The following is an 18,768-nucleotide window of genomic DNA, read 5'->3' on the forward strand; positions in this document are numbered from 1 at the left end:
AGCAGCCTCATAATGGAAGGATGGGGACTGGAATCCATTGTAAGCTCCCTCAGCAAAGGTATAGATGAGGATGGCAACCAGAGGGAAGGGACTAAGTCAGATAGCAAGAACTAAGAAACGTACCAGGGTGCCTGCTGCAGAGCCCTGAGCTGTTGCTAAAGAAAGGCCTGTTCTCATTGCATCGGTTGCTGCAGGGGGTTTGTTGGGAGTGTCATCCAGATAGTAGCATCCCACCTGAAGGAATTTATGGCTGTTCTCCCTCCTGCTCCTCCTCTGATGCTGCTCTGCACAACCAGCTGGACCTAAGCTCTTGCCTCTTTAGCCTTTAAACTTCTGCTAACTGCTTTCTGCCTCCTTCTAGGGTGAAGAAGGGGACCAGGCCATCGCCAAGGCCCTTGCTGCTCCTAGCCGGTTCGTGCTGAAGCCCCAGAGAGAGGGTGGAGGTAGGTGGATCCCCCTTTGCAGGGCTCCTCAATGAAAGGGACTAGCAGGCTGTGACCAGTGCTCATGGGCACTTACTCTGAGCACAGTCCCAAGCATAGGGGATACTATTGGAACTGACACAGGCCACATGTTGGACAGTGTTGCCTAAGACCCTGTGACCAAGTCTGGGAGCACAGGGGAACCTGATTAACCAGCATTGAAGGGTTTGGACACCTTCAACCTGAGGGGCCTATGGGTAGATTGTTGGGAAGTGGGGTAGGGTCATATTAGGAGATTGGAGAGAATACATGTCTGTTTTCCTTTCTAATTTGAAACTCCTTGAGGTCAGGGGTCATGTCTGCCTCTCCAGAGGAGAGGAAGTTTTTAATCTTTGTCTTAAGAGGTGGGTAGGAATTTCCCAGATGGAAAGGAGGAAGAGTGTTTCATACAACAGGGACAACCTCAAGCCGAGGCACTGGGCCATGGAAGTGTGGGATGTCTGGAGGTTAATGAGAAACTGGTGAGGCTGGAGGGGGAGCTGGGAGGGGACAGAGATTTAGGCTGGAAAAATGGTTTGCATCCTGATTATAAAGGGCCTTGAATATATACTGAGAAATTGGATTTTATCTTAAGGGCAGTGGGAGGCCATTAGAGAGTTTTAAGCCTGGAAGGGACACATTGATCCAGGACTCAAGTGGTTAGCAGTGCTGGGAACTCGCAAAACTTACAAAGTTTCTGCATTGTAGAAGACGTCCTGGAATGAGGGGAGACATTGGTAGCAGAGACCATGGAAGAGGCTGATACAGTTGTTCAGGAGAGCAACGTAGAGGCCTGAGCTAGGGCTATGACTGTGGGGCCGACTGGAGAGACATGTCCTAGATAGTGAGAGGATAGTGGAAGGGAGGAGTTAAATATGACTCAAGGGTGCCTTTTGCCTGATTGGGGGTGGGAAGGTCCAAGAGGGGCAGGTTTAGGCAGAAGTAATAAGTTCTGCTTGGACAAGTTGAGTTTGTTTGGGGGCCAGTCATATGGTGTCTAAGCAGGGAGCCTGCATTAAAGATTTGGAAGTTAACAATTTTTTTTTTTTTTGAGATGGAGTCTCGCTCTGTCACCAGGCTGGAGTGCAGTGGCATGATCTCAGCTCACTGCAACCACCACCTCCCAGGTTCAAGTGATTCTCCTGCCTCAGCCTCCTGAGTAGCTGGGACTACAGGTGTGCGCCACCACACCCAGCTAATTTTTGTATTTTTAGTAGAGACGGGGTTTTACATATTGGCCAGGATAGTCTCGATCTCTTGACCTCATGATCCGCCCACCTCAGCCTCCCAAAGTGCTGGGATTACAGGCGTGAGCCACCGCGCCCGACTAGAAGTTAACAATTTTTAGGGTATAGATGGAGCCTCAGGAATATGAGAGATCTCCCTGGGAAAAGGCACATGGAGGAGAGAGTAAGCATGGAGGACCAATTCCCCTGGGACCCCAGCATTTAAGAGAAGGAGCCAGTAATGGAGCTTGAGAAGGAACAGCTGTAGGTAGGAGGTGAACCAGGGTGGAACAGTGTAGTGGAAGATGTGTTCACTGCATGAGTAAGGGCTCTCCTGTCAAAGTAAGCTTCCCTCCTGGGGAGCCAGATATGCCCTGGCTTCACTGAGCGGATGCCAGGAACTGAGGCTGCTGACTTGCCCATGTGGCCTCAAAAGTGAGGGCATGGGATGGAGGAGGTAGGCAGAGGGTCCAGGGTGACTGGCCAGTTTCATTGCAGGTAACAACCTATATGGGGAGGAAATGGTACAGGCCCTGAAACAGCTGAAGGACAGTGAGGAGAGGGCCTCCTACATCCTCATGGAGAAGATCGAACCTGAGCCTTTTGAGAATTGCCTGCTACGGCCTGGCAGCCCTGCCCAAGTGGTCCAGTGCATTTCAGAGCTGGGCATCTTTGGGGTCTATGTCAGGTGAGTGAATCAGAAGCTCTTTCCACTACCTGCTCGTAAGAGTGCCAGCCAAGTGAGCCTAGAGGGGAACACTGGAAAGAGTCAGGAACCTGGGCTTCAGTGCCAGCTCTGCCAATCCCTAGCTTTATTGCCTGTTTCTTTATCTATTAAATGAGGCCAAGGACACAAGACCTGCCCACCTCACCAGGGTATCAGATGAAGCCCTGATGAGAAGTCCTCTGCAACCGTGAAGCAAACTCCAAATAGCACCAAGAGGATTCAGAACACATGGTTTGACAATCTAGGACTAGAAGGAGACTCCAGAGAGGAATAGAGACTCTAAAATCCTAGCACTTTCTTGGGTATAGTCAGTTACCCATGTACTGCTCAACTGGGACCAGGGAAGGTCCTGGGTTTGGGGCTGAGTCCGGGTGATGTGTGTCTCCTGCCTCCATTTCTATAGGCAGGAAAAGACACTCGTGATGAACAAGCACGTGGGGCACCTACTTCGAACCAAAGCCATCGAGCATGCAGATGGTGGTGTGGCAGCAGGAGTGGCAGTCCTGGACAACCCATACCCCGTGTGAGGGCACAACCAGGCCATGGGACCTTCTATCCTCTATATTTGTCATTCCTTTCCTAGCCCTCCTGAGGGGTATCCTCCTAAAGACCTCCAAAGTCTTTATGGAAGGGTAAATACTGGTACCTTCCCCCAGCTCTCCATCTGAGGACCAGAAAAGCTGTGTTTCCCTTAGATGAGATCTAGAGGCCCCCAAATCCTGGGGGTGTGGGTACAGCTGAGGGGAAGCTGCTCTGAGGTAAAGGTCCATGAACCCTGCCCCACTCCCATCAGCCCCTCATCAGCCTTTTCAGCAGGTTCCAGTGCCTGACTTGGGCTAGGACTGAGTGGTAGGAGGATGGGGAGTGGAGGAGCATAGCCTTTCCCTAATTCTGCCTTAAATAAAACTGCATTGCTGATTCAGTGATTCCTTACTTTGTGCATAGAGGGGAGGTGGGAGCTGTAATCTACGTTAGCCCACTTAAGATGTATTAGAGCAGGGAAGTGACTGTTCTGTAATCAGGGTCTCCCTAGACCTAGACTCTGCAGGTGGAACCCTGAAGTTTCAATCCTTAGCCACCCATTAATGCTCCTACTGGATCACAGGGAGGAATGAGAGTCCCTGGCAGGAGCCCAGGAGGGAAGGCAAACATGTTGGGACATAACAGTTGTGAACTGGCTTCAATCACTTTCCTGCTTAGCTCAGGGGCTTGTCAAAGGGCCTGTCAGTGAAGCCTCCTTGGCTCTGCCCAAACCAAAAGTTCTATAAGGAAGATATTGGGGGTAGTCCTAGGAAATACCCCTCCCTTCCCTTCTGCCACACAAATCAGAGCCACTAATGAATATACAGCATCAGGGCACAGATACCTAGGAAAACAAGTCACCACTTCTTGAGATCACAGGCTTTATTCCTACAACCACAGGGCTTGAGCCTGACTGAGGCAAGAAAACAGAGTTTCATCTGAGAATGTCTCTCATGGGCTGGGTTCTGTTCAGGGGAGGGTGGGAACAGAGGACAAGGAAGACAAGCTCCTCTGGCCCTAGGAACAAAACACATTTACTCCTTCAAAAAAGCAGATGATCTGAATGCCCTCTGGATACTGAATCTGCCCACACAGCCCCTGAAGCCAGTGGGCGGACAGTACTGGCATCTGGCACAAAAGGGAATTCAGACCCAGAACAGAAGCAGCAAAATATGGACTCACAGACTATTGTTTTTAAGGGCAAGTGCATGCCCAATATAAGTACTGGTGCTTCATAAGAGAGCTGACATAGGATTACACAGCTGCCTCCCTGCTTCAGTGGAGGCCCTCACATCCTCTCTGAACACTTAACTTGGGTAGGAGAGGTAGCCTTTTCATCCCTGGGTTCTGAGAGCTCTGCAGTCTGGGGGCACAGCAGACGAGGCTGACCTGGGCCCTGTCCCTTCTGCCTGGCAGTCACAGGAAGTTGTCTCCACCCGGAGACAAAGCTGGTTTCTGGTCCCAGACAGCTGGTCTAGGGAGGGTAGTGTGAGTCAACGCTGGCCCTCAGCACTCCTGAGGGGGCAAAGAGGATGGGCAAAGTTTGGAGCAGGGGGAATCCTGGGTAAAGGTCAGGATCATGTTCACTGGATGGTCAGGCAGCGGTGGCTGAAGAGGTGACTGATGACAGATGGGTCAGCCACAGTGGACGTGTCTCCCAGGTCATGGTCATTCTGAGCAATCTTCCGAAGCACTCGTCTCATGATTTTCCCTGGGAGACCACAGACCTTTAGTTACTTGGTGAAAGCACTGACCCACCCCAGCCCTGCCAAAGGCTTTCATCCACGCATACCCCACCACCACCAGGCCTCAGCCCATCCCAATCCATGGAGGCCTCTGAACATACCTGAGCGGGTTTTAGGCAAGCCAGGTGCATTCTGGATATAGTCTGGTGTGGCAATGGGGCCAATCTTTTCTCTAACTGTAACCAATAAATCATCAAGCATTTCTTCAGCACCCTTAGCCAGACTTTTCAAAAAACCAAAGTAGAGATGGCTTTGTTCCCTACCTGTTTCCTCCTCAAGTCTCTACGCACAGAGACAGCCTCAGGTTCACTGCTTCTCTCACTCTCAACGCACTGTCTCCTTACTCTCCCATTTTATCTTATGGAACTCAGGCTGTAGAATGAGCCTGCTAGAGTTTAAATGCCACCTTTCTAGCAGTGTGGCCTTCGGCAAGTGACTTAACTTCTATGAGTCTCAGTTTCATCATCTTTAGAATGAAGGTAACAATAAGATCTGTTTCATGAAGGTGACTCTAGGGATTAAGTGGGGTAATTCATTTAAAGCACTTAGCCTAGTGGTGGCACAAAGTATTCTAGAAATGTTAGCTATTATTATTATCCTAGTGGGACACTAGTGAAGACTGAACAGGAAAAGGGCAATGAGCCCATGGGACCCCCTGGAATCTGTTTGTGGTTTGGGGATCAGCTTGCTCTAGCCCCTCCCCAACAACTTGCAGTGATAACTGGGCCTCCAAGACAGACCCTATAGTCCCTGCCCGGGGAGGCTACTCACTCTGCTTCTTGAGCTCCTCGGTGAGCTTGGGGCTGAAGGTGTGGCCATCACACAAGGTGACAAAGCAGTAGAGGCATTCACCCTTCACAGGATGAGGGTGGCCCACCACAGCTGCCTCTGCAACAGCCTCATGTTCCATAAGTGCTGACTCCACCTCCGCTGTACTCAGCAGGTGTCCTTGTCAAGGGAAAGGAAGCGCCATGAGAGAGATCTCAGCCTCTGCCCCAGCCCCTGCTTCATCTGTACCCATGGGGCAGTCCTGGTCTGGTCAAAAGGAGAAGGCCCTTCATTCACTCCTCAGATGACATGCTTTCAGTCACCCCACCATCCCAGTTCCCCTACTCTAGGCACGTTCCAGTGTTCAATACTCCTCTAAAACCTGGACCCAGAACTGAATACTATGCTTAGTACATGGTCTGGCCAAAGGACACTCCTGGGCTCTTGCAGAAGGCTTTGGCTGGGTGTTGTCAGAGAAGCAGAGTTAATAAGATGGGAAGGTAGCCCCTGGCCCTCACCAGATACATTGAGCATGTCATCAATCCTGCCAGTGATCCAGTAATAGCCATCCTGGTCCCGCCGGCAGCCTGGGAAGAAATGCAAAACCTAATAAATAAAAACCCTACGGTAGGATACCTGATCCACATTACCAAACTGCCACACCCTCTGCAATAGCCTTCTAACAAGTCTTCCTGCTTCCACTCTTGCCCACTGTGGTAGCCAGCCTCCAAGATGGCCCCACTGATCTCTGCCTCTTGGTATTCATAGCCCTGCAGTCCTCTTTCTCATTGTACTCGGGTTAGTCTGTGTCATCAACAGAATTTGCCAGAAGTGATAGGATGTCACTTCTGAGATTAGGTTGTAGAAGACACCTAGCTTGTCTTGGTTGCATTGTCTCAGATCATTTGCTCTAGGGTAAGCCAGCTGCCACATCTTGAGTAGTCCTATGGTGAGGTGAGGGACTGAGGGTTCCTGCTAACAACCATGCAAGTGAGCATGAATGTAGGTCCTCCAGGCTCAGTCAGACCTTCAGGTGACTACAGTCCCTACCAACAGCTTGACTGAAACTCACAAGAGACCCAGAATGAGAATGACCCATCTAAACTGTTCACAGACTCCTGATCCTCAGCAACTGTGTGAGATAATATTTGTTATTTTAAGCTGCCAACTTTTGGGATAATTTGTTCCATGGCAATAGTATACTCAAACTCTATTCTCCATAAATCAGGCAAAGTTATTTTCTAAACAGTGAATCAATTCTTAGCACTCCCCTGCTTAAAACCCCAAAAGGTGGCCAGGTGCGGTGGCTCGCTCCTGTAATCCCAGCACTTTGGGAGTCCAAGGTGGGTGGATCAGGAGTTCGAGACCAGCCTGGCCAACATGGTGAAACGCTGTCTCTACTAAAAATACAAAGATTAGCCAGGCGTGGCAGCACCCGACTGTAATCCCAGCTACTTGAGAAGCTGAGGCAGAAGAATCGCTTGAACCCCGGAGGCAGAGGTTGCAGTAAGCCAAGATCGGACCACCACACTCCAGCTTGGGCAACAGAATGAGACTCTGTCTCAAAAAAAAAAAAAAAACCCAAAAGGTTCCCCACTGTACTTTGAATAAAATTCAGACTCCTCACCATGGCCCACAAGACCCTCCCTATATTACGTACGTTTCCAGCTTCACGTAATATTCTTCCCTTTGCTTGCTACGCTCCAGCCACACAGGCTTCAGTCCATTCCTCAGACATCTCAAGCTGCGTCCCTCTGCACAGAACACTGTTACTCTAGATTTCCCCATGCCTGTTTCCTTCTCACCCTTCAGGCCTCTGGTCAAATGTCACTTCAGAGAACTCTTCTCCGACGATCGCGTGTACAGTAGCTATCCCTGCACACACTCATTATCATGCTACCCTGTTTATTTTTCTTAATAGCACTTATCTCTATCTAAGATAAGCTTATTTAAGGTTGCTGGGTTTGTCTGTCTCCCCTTACTAGAATCCCCATGAGGAAAGAGACTTTGACTACATTATTCATTATAATATCACCTGTGCTTAGATCAGTGCCTAGGCACAGGATCACAGTGCTCAGATCTTATGGATGAATGGATTGGTAGATGGATAGATGGACAAACACAGACTCCAACCATGAAGACAAACATGACATAATAATCATGCACTGCCACATGCCCCATCTCTTTCAACACAGGAGCATACATTGTCCATCTTTCCTCATACATCAAAGTTCAGATGGCAACATCCTGAGACCCCTCCTGCTATACTCATTCCTGCCATTACAGTCTTTGCAGCTCTGCCTAGATACCAGATACTGACATGTAGGACACATTCGTCTCTGATTTTCTTTACCCCTAACCAACTGATATAGTTTGGATGTTTGTCCCTTCCAAATCTCATGTTGAAATATGATCCCCAGTGTTGGAGGTGGGGCCTGGTGGGAGGTGTTTTGGTCAAGGCAGGGCGGCAGGGGAGCAGATCCCTCATGAATGACTTGGTGCTGCACTTGCAGTAATGAGTGAGTTCTCACTCTATGAGTTCATGTAAGATCTGGTTGTTTAAAAGAGGCTGGCATCTCCTCCCTCTCTCCCTTGCTTCCTCTCTTGCCATGTCAAACACTGGCTCTCCCTTCGCTTTCTGCCGTGATTGGAAGCTACCTGAGGCCTCACCAGAAGCAGATGCCAGCACCATGCTTCCTTTACAGCCTGAAGAATGATGATCCAAAATAAACCTCTTTTCTTCATAAATCACCCAGTCTCAGGTATTCTTTTATAGCAACACACCAACTCTTCCTGAAAATGGAAGTGGAAGGTACATGTCTTAGTGGGAGGTACAAGAAGGGGATAGCTAAGGCTCACCATCTCCTGTAACATAGTATCCAGGGAACTTCTTAAAGTAGGTTGTCTCAAAGCGTTCGTGGTTCCCATAGACTGTGCGCATGATCCCTGGCCAGGGCTGCTTGAACACCTGGGGAGTAAAGAAGGGACAGTGATCACATTTGCTATGCTGTCTCACTGGAAGATAATTACAGCTTTTCTAAACGTGGGGGAAAGTGTCCTGAATGCCATTCCTGAGAAGTAGGAGAAAATACAGGCTTTGGAGATAGATGATCCTGGCTTGGAATCCCAGCTTTACCACTTACTAGCTAGGTGACCTCACAGAACTAACTTTACCCCTCTGAGCTTCAGAATCCTCATCTGTAAATCAGAGAAAATACTTTCTGTCTTCCAAAGTTATTGTGAGGATTAAATTAATAGTATGTGGAAATTGCCTAGCACAGTGTACTATTATTGATAAGTGTTTAGTAAATTTGTGTTTCCTTTTGGGCAATCCTTGAGGAAAGCAAGTCCAGTTTGATACAAATGAAAACAGTCATTTAAAAAAAGTGGTGCCCACATACCAAGTAAATAATTATTGCCCAATCAGTAGCATTCTTTGGCAGCAGATTGATGGAATGGATGGAATTCTAGGCTGAGTCAGAAGGCCTGGATGTAAACCCTGCCCCTGTTACTAACTTGCTCTTGGGAAAGTGAAATGGGGGGGGGGGGGTTTTGAAGGGACAGGTGAGGCTCTTACAAGTATGAATACAATAATCACAACAGCTAATGTTTATCAAGTACTAATTGTTAGTTTCTCCACTAACCCCTTCACGTGGATTATCTAACTCAATCAAGCAAGCAGCCATAGAAGACAAAGGCACTATTTTTTTTGAGATGGAATTTTGCTCTTGCTGCCCAGGATGGAATGCAATGGCACAATTTCGGCTCAATACAACCTCCACCTCCCTGGTTAAAGTGATTCTCCTGTCTCAGCCTCCCATGTAGCTGAGATTACAGGCATCCATCACCAGGCCCAGCTACTTTTTGCATTTTTAGTAAAGACGGGGTTTCACCATGTTGGCCAGGCTGGTCTTCCACTCCTAGCCTCAGGTGATCCGCGCGCCTCAGCCTCCCAAAGTGCTGGAATTAGAGGTGTGAGCCATCCGCGCCCAGCCAGAGGCACCATTTAAACCCTATTTTACAAATTAGAAAATTTAGATTCAGAGGGGTTAAGTAACTTATCTGAGGTCACAGAAGAGGCAGAGCTAGGATTTGAACCCAGGCAGGGTGACTCCAGATCCTACATGATTTTCCACTATGTTATAAAGCCTCCTTTCTCTAGAATATTTGTCAAAAGAAGATGGGACTAAGTCTTCCAGACCCAAAAAGGTACCATCAGGAATCTGAGCGACTCTGAAAAGGCCCTTAGGAGACTTATGGCCCAAAAGGAAGAGATGCAGGCAAAGTATCCAGGGTCCCCTCCAGGGTCTCTCAGTGAGCAAACCTCCAGTCATGAAACTTCAGTCCTAAGCAGCTCCAGGAGAGATTAGGTTATTAACTCTAAAGCAAAATACCCTTGGCAGACCCTTTCTCCCTCTCCTTAAAGACTCCCAAGGGCCAGGGCCTCACCAGATAACCTTCAGCTTCACCTTCCAACTCTTCCCCAGACTCATTCAGGATTGCAGGAGCTACACCAAAGAATGGGAAAGTCTAGAAGCAAACAGGAGACAGAACCCAAGAAGAGGAATGAGGCAACTCTGACCCAACTCCCAAGAAGCCCCAGAACCCCAAATTCTTCACACATTATCAGTCCAGTTCTCCACTATCTACCTAGGCCAAATGCCCCAAGACACCATCCCTGCCTAGCCCAAGACCAGCCAGGGGAGCATCACTCACAGCAGAACCAGGTTTCATGGGTGTGGCACCAGGAAGGGGAGTCAACATGTGGCCACCCTGGGGAATTCAGAGATGAGAAATTTGAGTCAATCCTCCCACATTGGCCCTGGGACCCAGCCTTCTGAACCCTTCACTCACTGTCTCTGTTTGCCAGAAGGTGTCCACGATGGGGCAGCGCTGGGCACCTACCACCTGGTGGTACCACAGCCAGGCCTCAGGGTTGATGGGTTCACCCACTGTGCCTAACACCTGCAAGGATGCCCGGCTATGCCTGGGACAGGGGAATGGGAGAGAGGAAGGCTCTGAGTACTACTGGAGGACATACATATCCAGGCTTTTCTCTTGCCCCGTCCTCTTATTCCAGGTCAGAGAGTTGGGACAATGGAAAGGAAGAGACTGTACAAAGGCTAGCACCCAGCTCTGAGGGATACCCATGGGGCAGCAACTGGGAAGGGGTCTCACTTGGTGACAGGCTCATCTCCAAACTTCATGAGCAGACGGATGGCTGTGGGTGCTGTGTAGAACTTGGTCACCTTGTATTTGTCCACAATGCTCCACAGGCGGTTCACGTCCGGATATGTGGGAATCCCCTCAAACTGACCCATGAAGGCTGGTCATTCCCAGTCTTTCCTAATAGTCCTTTTATTCATCCCCCTACCACTCCCTCATGTTCAGTATTTTGCCCTTTCTGACCAACCATAGCTTCACTCCCTTACCAGACAAGCCAAGATACCATCCTAGTCAGGATACGCAACCCCCTCAGGACTTCTCTTTCTCCAGGAAACAGATGGTTGTATAAGTCCCCCTCCCTCTAGACCAAGAAGCCTTGGGAGGTAGTCACCCAGGATCATCTTGTCCATCCCCCAGCTAGGCCAGGTGGCCATGGGTCCCAGCTCCCTTCTCACCAAAACACTGGTGGCACCATTGGCCAGTGGCCCATAGGTGACATAGGAATGGCCAGTGATCCAACCAATGTCTGCCGTGCACCAGAACACATCCTCCGCATGGAAGTCAAACACATACTTGAAGGTTGTGGCTACATAGAGCATGTAGCCCCCAACTGTGTGAACCACACCCTGTGGGAAGAATGGGGAACAGGTTAGGGCTTCATGCCTACCCCTACTGACCACCAAATGGAGGCTGGGCAGAGCTGGAGGAAGATCCTGCTCAGGGATTTCAGCCCTGCCAGTACCCTTTTCACAGCATCCATCTCTCTTCCATCTCCTTTTCTCCATGCTCCCATCTCATCTCCTTGATCACACTCCTGATGACACGATGTCTATCAGTCCATCATTCACACCTGCACCCTCAGATGGTATTTCAGAGCCACCCACATCACTCACACACATGAACACTCATAACTAATAGTCCCTCTGTTGTGTATATGTGCCCACACACTCAATTGCACACCATCAGAGTGAGTGGGAAAAAAAGATAATTCCCTTTGTTTATTCCATCCCTACCCCCATTTCTATGAAGGAGAGGCCAAAACTGTGTTTCTAAAGGCTCATTGAGGGATATTCCAAAGCATAAGGAGATAATTTAGGAGTAGGGTGGGCAGAAGGTAGAGTGACATAGCTTTCAAGTTAATGGAAGAAACAGAGTTTTCTTAAGTGTTTCTGGTTCCCACAGTGTGTGCTGGCAGAGAACTGCATGTTAATAGTGTGCCATGTGGAAGGAATTGAACTCTAAGAGTTATGGTCTTAGAAGCCCGAGAGGGATCTCTGTGCCCACCCTTGGCCTTGAGTTAACAGAATAGATCTCCTTCAACCAAACCATGTGCGCATAGGGAAAGAATATCCATGTCAGCTGTATGAAACCCTCCACCTGAATTGTCTCACCCTGGGCCTCACCACCTATAGATGGAGGATTTATGTCTTCACTTGATTTAGAAAAGACAATGTTACATTTCTAAAACTCAGGGTTGTTGGAAAAAAATAATTTCATTACTTGTTTCCTCAGAAACTTACTTCTTACCCCTACATAATACACACACACACACACACACACACACACACACACACACACTTGCCTTGGGTTTGCCTGTGGAGCCACTGGTGTACAGGATGAAGAGTGGATCCTCGGCATCACACCACTCGGGCTCACACTCATCCCCTGCCTCTTGCATGAGCTCATGCCACCACAAGTCAATCCCTTGGTTCCATGAGATCTGCAGAGATGGGCAGGGAAGAACTGTGAACAGCTCAAGATGGGGACAAGATACACCCATATGTTGCCTCTGGAGGGAATGAGGTGGGACGGGAAGGTAGGAGTACAGGAAGGGAGAGAAGGCCCTTCAAGGGTGGAATGGAACAGAAAGAACAGGAGCAGAACCTAAGCTTACTGAGTACTCCAACCACCCTGCCATCCTACCCCGATCTCTACCCCAGAACTCCTCTCACCTGGCCTCAGGCCAAGGAGGAACACTTGGCTGGTCCCTTCCCATCCTTCAATTCTCAGCTTTCTTCTTTCCAAGAAGTCAGCTTCTTGGAAAGGCTTTATCTGAACAGTATCTGATAGATTCCCACCTCCAACCTTGCTATTATTATTGATCCCAACACCATGTTTCTTTCCCACACAGTACATATTTCCTGTTATTTTATTTAGTTGTTTACTTGATTACTGTCTTCCCATCTAGATAGTGACATCTATGAAGAAGGTGAAACATCTTTTCTCCCGACCCCTGCCGTATCTCCCAACACCTAGCAAAGTGCCTGGCACTCAGTCAATTTTTGTTGGACAAATGACTATGCACACACAGGTCTACATACATACATATGTACTTATGGGACTAGGCTCATTAGCAGGGATGCGGACACCACACAATTCAGAAATGCAAAATTAGTCAGAGCCTACAGGTGAGGTGGGCACCTGACCCTGTTAGCAGTAAAATAAATCAACAGATCTTGGTCCAAGCACTTTTCCCTGCATGTCCAGACCCAATCCACATCTATGGGTTTCCTACCCTAGCTCTGCTCCCGCGTTTACACCACTGGTACCAATAGGGTTTCCCATAGAGACTTTGGCTTGAGGGGACAGGTTCCATTCAGCAGGAAGCTTTGCTTCAAGTTGGTGGAGAAGGACCAAGGTAGACTTCTCTCAGTAGAAGGATGTCCCCTATGCCTTTGATAATTACTTCTGGATCTGTCATCCAGAAACTTCTCTAAATTCTCCTTTGAAACTGTTTTACTTTTCTGTCTATATCACCTCTTTGAACACCAATTTTGAATCTACCATCTGCTGAATGAAGTTAGATCCCTTGAATTTGTCCAAAGTCTTCAGTGAACTTCAATACCAGTTCTGCCACTTCCTAGCTATATGACCTTGGGCAAGTCACTTTACCTTAAGTCTCTCCTTTTAAAAATGAGGACAGTCATTCTTGCCCTAATGGACTCACAGGATGTGGTAAACACTAAAAGAGAAAAGTATTATCTAGTAAACATCAAGCCTTGGATTGCCCCAAGGGTAGAGGTTGGGGTGGGATGAGGAAGACTGATGAATGTCAGGAGAGATAGAGGTTAGTTCAATGACTACTGGGAGTTAAGAGTGTGAGGCTGGGCGCAGTGGCTTATGGCTGTAATCCCAGCACTTTGGAAGCCCAAAGTGGGTAGATCACCTGAGATCAGGAGTTCAAGACCGGCCTGGCCAACATGGTGAAACCTGGTCTCTACTAAAAATACAAAAAGTAGCCAGGCGTGGTGGCGGGCGCCTGTAATCTCAGCTACTCAGGAGGGTGAGGCAGGAGAATCACTTGAAACCAGGAGGCAGAGGTTGCAGTGAGCTGAGATCGCACCACTGTACTCTAGCCTGAGCAACAGAGTGAGACTCCGTCTCAAAAAAACAAAAATAAAAACAAAAACAACAACAAAAAAAACAACATAACTCAAGAGTGTGATGATGGGAACTGTTTGGGGTTTGCTTTAGCTGTCACAAAGTCCTTTCATATTTATTAGATTCTTGTATGTTCAATGGCCCTGGCTGGCAGGTAGACATGGTGGTGTAAGATAAATGCCATTCTCCCATTGTGAGGATATATGCTAATTTGTTGTGTGCATATTTGGTTAAAAAAAACCCTGGAGTGTTAGATATATAGCTTGATAAATTAGAAAATGACTCTCTAATCACTCCCTTCTTTCTGTACCACCTGCCCCTTATGGTAGAGAATTTGAAATTTCTGGATTTTGAACATCATAAAAACAACAAGCTTAGAAAAAGGAAGAAGACAGAGAAAGCTGCCCACAGTTAGAAAACATAAGAACACGCCTGGCCGGGCGCGGTGGCTCAAGCCTGTAATCCCAGCACTTTGGGAGGCCGAGACGGGCGGATCACGAGGTTGGGAGATTGAGACCATCCTGGCTAAAACGATGAAACCCTGTCTCTACTAAAAAATACAAAAAACCAGCCGGGTGAGGTGGCGGGCACCTGTAGTCCCAGCTACTCGGGAGGCTGAGGCAGGAGAATGGCATGAACCCGGGAGGCGGAGCTTGCAGTGAGCTGAGATCCGGCCACTGCACTGCAGCCTGGGTGACTGAGCAAGACTCCGTCTCAAAAAAAAAAAAAAAGAACACGCCTGATTTTGTCTATCCATATGCATCTACACATACACTGTCACATGGGTACTTTTTCTTCTGCCAAATGATCACTTGAGATGGGGGCACTAAAGTATTCAACCAGAAGTATCAATACTGCTTTGGACAAATAGTGCTGGTCTACAACACTGTGAACTGTCGCAGAACAGGCACTAAGTACATGTAAGGACAAGGCATAGTTACAACTGTGGCTCTGCAATGAGGGCACTCTTATAATCTTATAATATTATTTCTTTTGTGGGTGGGTGTGTATACAGAGGTAGATGGGTTAGAGTACTCCAGGTGTGGAACTGATAACTAGCACCAGGAAGCAGAGTGAACTCAATTAGTAGAGCAAACTTTGGTTGTGAATTAGGTGTGTGCCTATGAGGCCCCAGGCTCTGAACCAGGAAATGGTCTGAATTTTCTAAAATAAGAATTGAGGAGTTGGCCTTTGTCCTTGGACCAGGATAGCCTCAAGGAGGGCAGCTGCCATGTATGGGAGAGGTATATGAGGGAGCTCATAGACCATATGGTTGAGGAGGGTCCCTGCAAACCCCACCAGGCTCTCCCTGGAAGATTGTTTAAGGATAAAGGGGTTTGGAGCCCTGCCAGGATTTTTGCAGCTCTTTTGAAAATTATTTTAAAATTTTTAAATAGGCCGGGCGCGGTGGCTCAAGCCTGTAATCCCAGCACTTTGGGAGGCCGAGACGGGCGGATCACGAGGTCAGGAGATCGAGACCATCCTGGCTAACACGGTGAAACCCCGTCTCTACTAAAAACACAAAAATTGAGCCGGGTGTGGTGGCGGACGCCTGTAGTCCCAGCTACTTGGGAGGCTGAGGCAGGAGAATGGCTTAAACCCGGGAGGCGGAGCTTGCAGTGAGCTGAGATCCGGCCACTGCACTCTAGCCTAGGCGACAGAGCGAGACTCCGTCTCCAAAAAAAAAAAAAAAAAAAAAAAAAAAAATTAAATATGGGGCCCATTGTCAGAAAGATTTTTGCAGCTTTGACTGCAGTTCCCAGACCAACAAACCTGGACTTTTTAAGCCTATTTTTATGCTCTTTGGTATTTTGGAAACTGGTTGTTTTCACCTCCAAGAAACAAAAATCCAGTAGCCTTTGGCCTGAAGGTCTCTGGTATTAAGAATTATAAGAGTTTGTTATTCTTTTCTGGTCTCTCTTTTGGAAATGCCAATCTGTCTGTTGCATTAAGGGGAAGCAAAAAACAGCTGACATTTATTGAGTAGTTACTAAGTGCGAAACACCTTACATATATTGACAAAACCCTATAAGATAGGTAGAATTATTATCCTTATCTTACGGATGGAGAAACAAACGAGAGAGTTTAAGTACACAGTAGCAGGTGGCAGAACAGGATTTGAACCCAAGTAATCTGGCTCCAGAGACTACAATTTAAGCCACTAAATTTGTCACCTCTTTCAAAAGAAAGGGTGTAGGTCCTGCCTGAGTTTTAAAAGGAAAGCAGTATCCCCTAGGAATCAGATCTATCTTCACCATGCTAATGAGAATAGAGAAAAGGGGCTTATATCTACCATTGGCCTAAGAGGTTAATCATAGCAGATTTAGAGTAAGACACCCTGTGAAGATGGTAAAACCCAGAGGAATAGTGAGCTTTATGTGTTGTTTTAGGAAGGGAAGCTGTTTCCTTTCATAGCACGTGTTATCATCTCTCTATTACTGACAAGGAAACTGAATCCCAGAGGGGAGAATTGACTTACTCAAGGTCATACAGCTAAAAATTAGTCTCTGGACTTCAGGCCCACTCTCTCCTCGATACTAATCTGCTTTGAGCATCCCCTTATGGATCTCCCTTCTTAGAACCACCTACAATGTGACTTTTGTTCAGTTTAGCACTTAGTCACATTACAAAGTTATATGCAGTTTGTAAATCCCAAAGTACTATGTAAATGTATCTAGGAATCTTCTCTGCTGTTCTGTATAAAACTTAGGTTTTCCTTTGTATTAATAATACATGTATAACTCCCCAACTTGATGGTGAATTTCCAAAGTCAGGGTTTGAACCTCCTCCAACTACTCCTCCTCCTGTCTCTCTTGGCTCTGCTCCAGCTACCTGCACACTAAATATTTTCTGACAGGTTACCTTGTCCCCTCTCCCACAAAGGTCCTGAGCAGCAGGATAAAATGGGTTCTGCTGTTACCTCTCTAAGAGCCATGCTCTATACCAATTCACAGAGGCAGTAACAGACATTTAATTTCACCACCCTTCAGTGGCTTACATGGCAAGCTGCCCGGGGCAAGGGGAAGGGGGTTAGGTCTGGCAGCCACCTCAATGGGGCAAACAGGCAAAGGGCAGATGAGCACACAGACAAGCACACAGGGAAGCGGTGCCCACGGCAGTGCAGAAATGGATACCTGGGGCTGAACACGCTTGGATTTCTCTTTCAGCTTACCCTGTTAAGAGCCCAGGATGAAAAGGGTAGTGAGGAGGGTCCAAGTACACAGGGAGTGGGAAGAAAGGGTCAGTGTGTTGTAAACCCCAAACTCCTTTCTCACTGGTCCTCCCAGCTTCCATTTTCCTGATCCTGATTCCAGCCCCTATATATGTAAAACCCGTAACACTGATTGGGCTTTCCAAATTCCCTAAACTAGACTATAGCCTCTCTAGCCCCAAGACCCCTCAGGGAGCCTCAAGTCACAGACTCTCATTCAACCCCAGAACTTTGATCCCTCATGCTCCTCAGCCTGGAGGCCATCACTGGGCATTTCTACCATTCCCACCCGAAGCCCAGGGGTCCAAAGTTAACAAGGGCCATATTGTGAGGGCTGGACTCTGGTCCTTCCATGGTGGGCATCCCTTAGGCCGCAAAGGTAGCCCACCCCACATCACAGCCCAGTAATGGAGATGACTATATAGTGTCACTCAAGTTAGACATTTCTAACACAAACCTAGGCCCTGAGGATCCCCTGTGCCCACAAGCATACCCCAACCAGCATAGGAGTCTCCCTTACAATCGCTTGTGCTGTTCTCAAGGTACAAGGGCCTCTCTACCCACAATCAAGGTCAAAGTCTTCTAGCTCCCACCTAGCCCTGCTAGAGGAGGCATTCCTAGAATTGCTCCTGGATCCTCAGTATACTGATGAGCAGGCAAAGAAGGACATCAGGAACTTTCTAGGCAGGAAAAGTGAAGAAATTTGAGCCTAGAGAAAGGCATAGCAGTGCCAGACTCACCTGCACATCCGGGCATGACCTCTTAATTGGGGGGGACTGGCTGGGGGAGTCACCCATGCCCAGGTCTGCCCGCCCCAGGTGCTTGACCACAATGCAGCATCTTACTGGGAAACCCCTGTAGAAGACAAAAGCCTAAAGTGGTAGCTTTGTTGGCTCAAAGGGAACTTGGCAAGACCCGCCCATGTCCATTTAGGGTAGAGGGGACAAAGGGAACCTGGCACTGGGTCAAGGCTCAGTCAACTCAGACAGTAACCAAACACACTTACTTCTCCTGACACTTCTGCAGGGCCTCGTCAGCCAGCTCCTTCAGGTTCACAAGCTTTTCTCCCCTGTAGAAGGCATCTTTGGGGAGCAACAGACATTCCAGGCCTTAGTAAGCACCATGCTGCCTAGTGGGCACAATGTCCACAGAGCCCTTCCTGAGTGGGCCTCTTAACTCTGGCTCTTCCAGCTGATTCGAGCTGACAGAGGGTCAGCTGAGGTGGGACCAGGAGAGGAAAGGCAGGCAGTTTCTACCCTCTATGCTGAGTAGCCCCAAATACCAACGAGCTGATTGGAGACCAAGGCTTGAGGTATGGGGGATTCTGGAGAAGAGGTGAGAGAATTAGTCACCTGTAGTGATGAGAAGACTGCAGCTGGAATCCAGGATCCGTTCACATAGAGACTCTGAAGAGAAGCCTGCAAACTAGGGAAAGGAAGAAAGTCTAAGGGAGAGAAGGAAGCCCCAGGGATTGAGTGAATAAGGAAAGGGGTTGCTCATGAAACTTTCAGGATCTCTAAGCCAGGGTCCTAGAAGAAACTGAATAACTGATATGGACCTA

At 48.1% G+C, this 18,768-nt stretch overlaps 2 protein-coding genes across 6 annotated transcripts in view; one reads left to right on the top strand and one right to left on the bottom strand.

Annotated features, from left to right (window-relative positions):
• Positions 1–3,336, top strand: part of GSS (glutathione synthetase) — a 31,994-nt gene extending 28,658 nt beyond the window's left edge. For all 3 annotated transcript variants that reach the window (XM_025400176.1, XM_025400178.1, XM_025400177.1), the window contains exons 11-13: positions 362–443; positions 2,186–2,375; positions 2,818–3,336. In XM_025400176.1, the coding sequence (XP_025255961.1) occupies positions 362–443; positions 2,186–2,375; positions 2,818–2,941 (396 nt within the window). In that variant the 3' untranslated portion in view covers positions 2,942–3,336. The remainder of the gene's footprint in view (positions 1–361; positions 444–2,185; positions 2,376–2,817) is intronic.
• Positions 3,337–3,800: 464 nt separating this feature from the next.
• The window catches only part of ACSS2 (acyl-CoA synthetase short chain family member 2), a 50,429-nt gene continuing 35,461 nt past the window's right edge, over positions 3,801–18,768 (bottom strand). For 2 of the 3 annotated variants that reach the window (XM_025398602.1, XM_025398601.1), the window contains exons 5-18: positions 18,560–18,632; positions 18,214–18,289; positions 17,948–18,062; positions 12,198–12,335; positions 11,071–11,241; positions 10,628–10,761; positions 10,304–10,436; positions 10,166–10,222; positions 9,899–9,979; positions 8,309–8,417; positions 5,968–6,036; positions 5,453–5,629; positions 4,783–4,857; positions 3,801–4,647 (exon numbers count right to left, since the gene is read on the bottom strand). In XM_025398602.1, the coding sequence (XP_025254387.1) occupies positions 4,520–4,647; positions 4,783–4,857; positions 5,453–5,629; positions 5,968–6,036; positions 8,309–8,417; positions 9,899–9,979; positions 10,166–10,222; positions 10,304–10,436; positions 10,628–10,761; positions 11,071–11,241; positions 12,198–12,335; positions 17,948–18,062; positions 18,214–18,289; positions 18,560–18,632 (1,536 nt within the window). In that variant the 3' untranslated portion in view covers positions 3,801–4,519. Of the gene's footprint in view, positions 4,648–4,782; positions 4,858–5,452; positions 5,630–5,967; positions 6,037–8,308; positions 8,418–9,898; positions 9,980–10,165; positions 10,223–10,303; positions 10,437–10,627; positions 10,762–11,070; positions 11,242–12,197; positions 12,336–17,130; positions 17,170–17,947; positions 18,063–18,213; positions 18,290–18,559; positions 18,633–18,768 lie in introns of all 3 variants that reach the window. The other variant, XM_025398600.1, reaches the window with a different exon arrangement.

The sequence above is a fragment of the Theropithecus gelada genome, chromosome 10 (assembly GCF_003255815.1).
Source record: "Theropithecus gelada isolate Dixy chromosome 10, Tgel_1.0, whole genome shotgun sequence".
Lineage (NCBI taxonomy): Eukaryota > Metazoa > Chordata > Mammalia > Primates > Cercopithecidae > Theropithecus > Theropithecus gelada.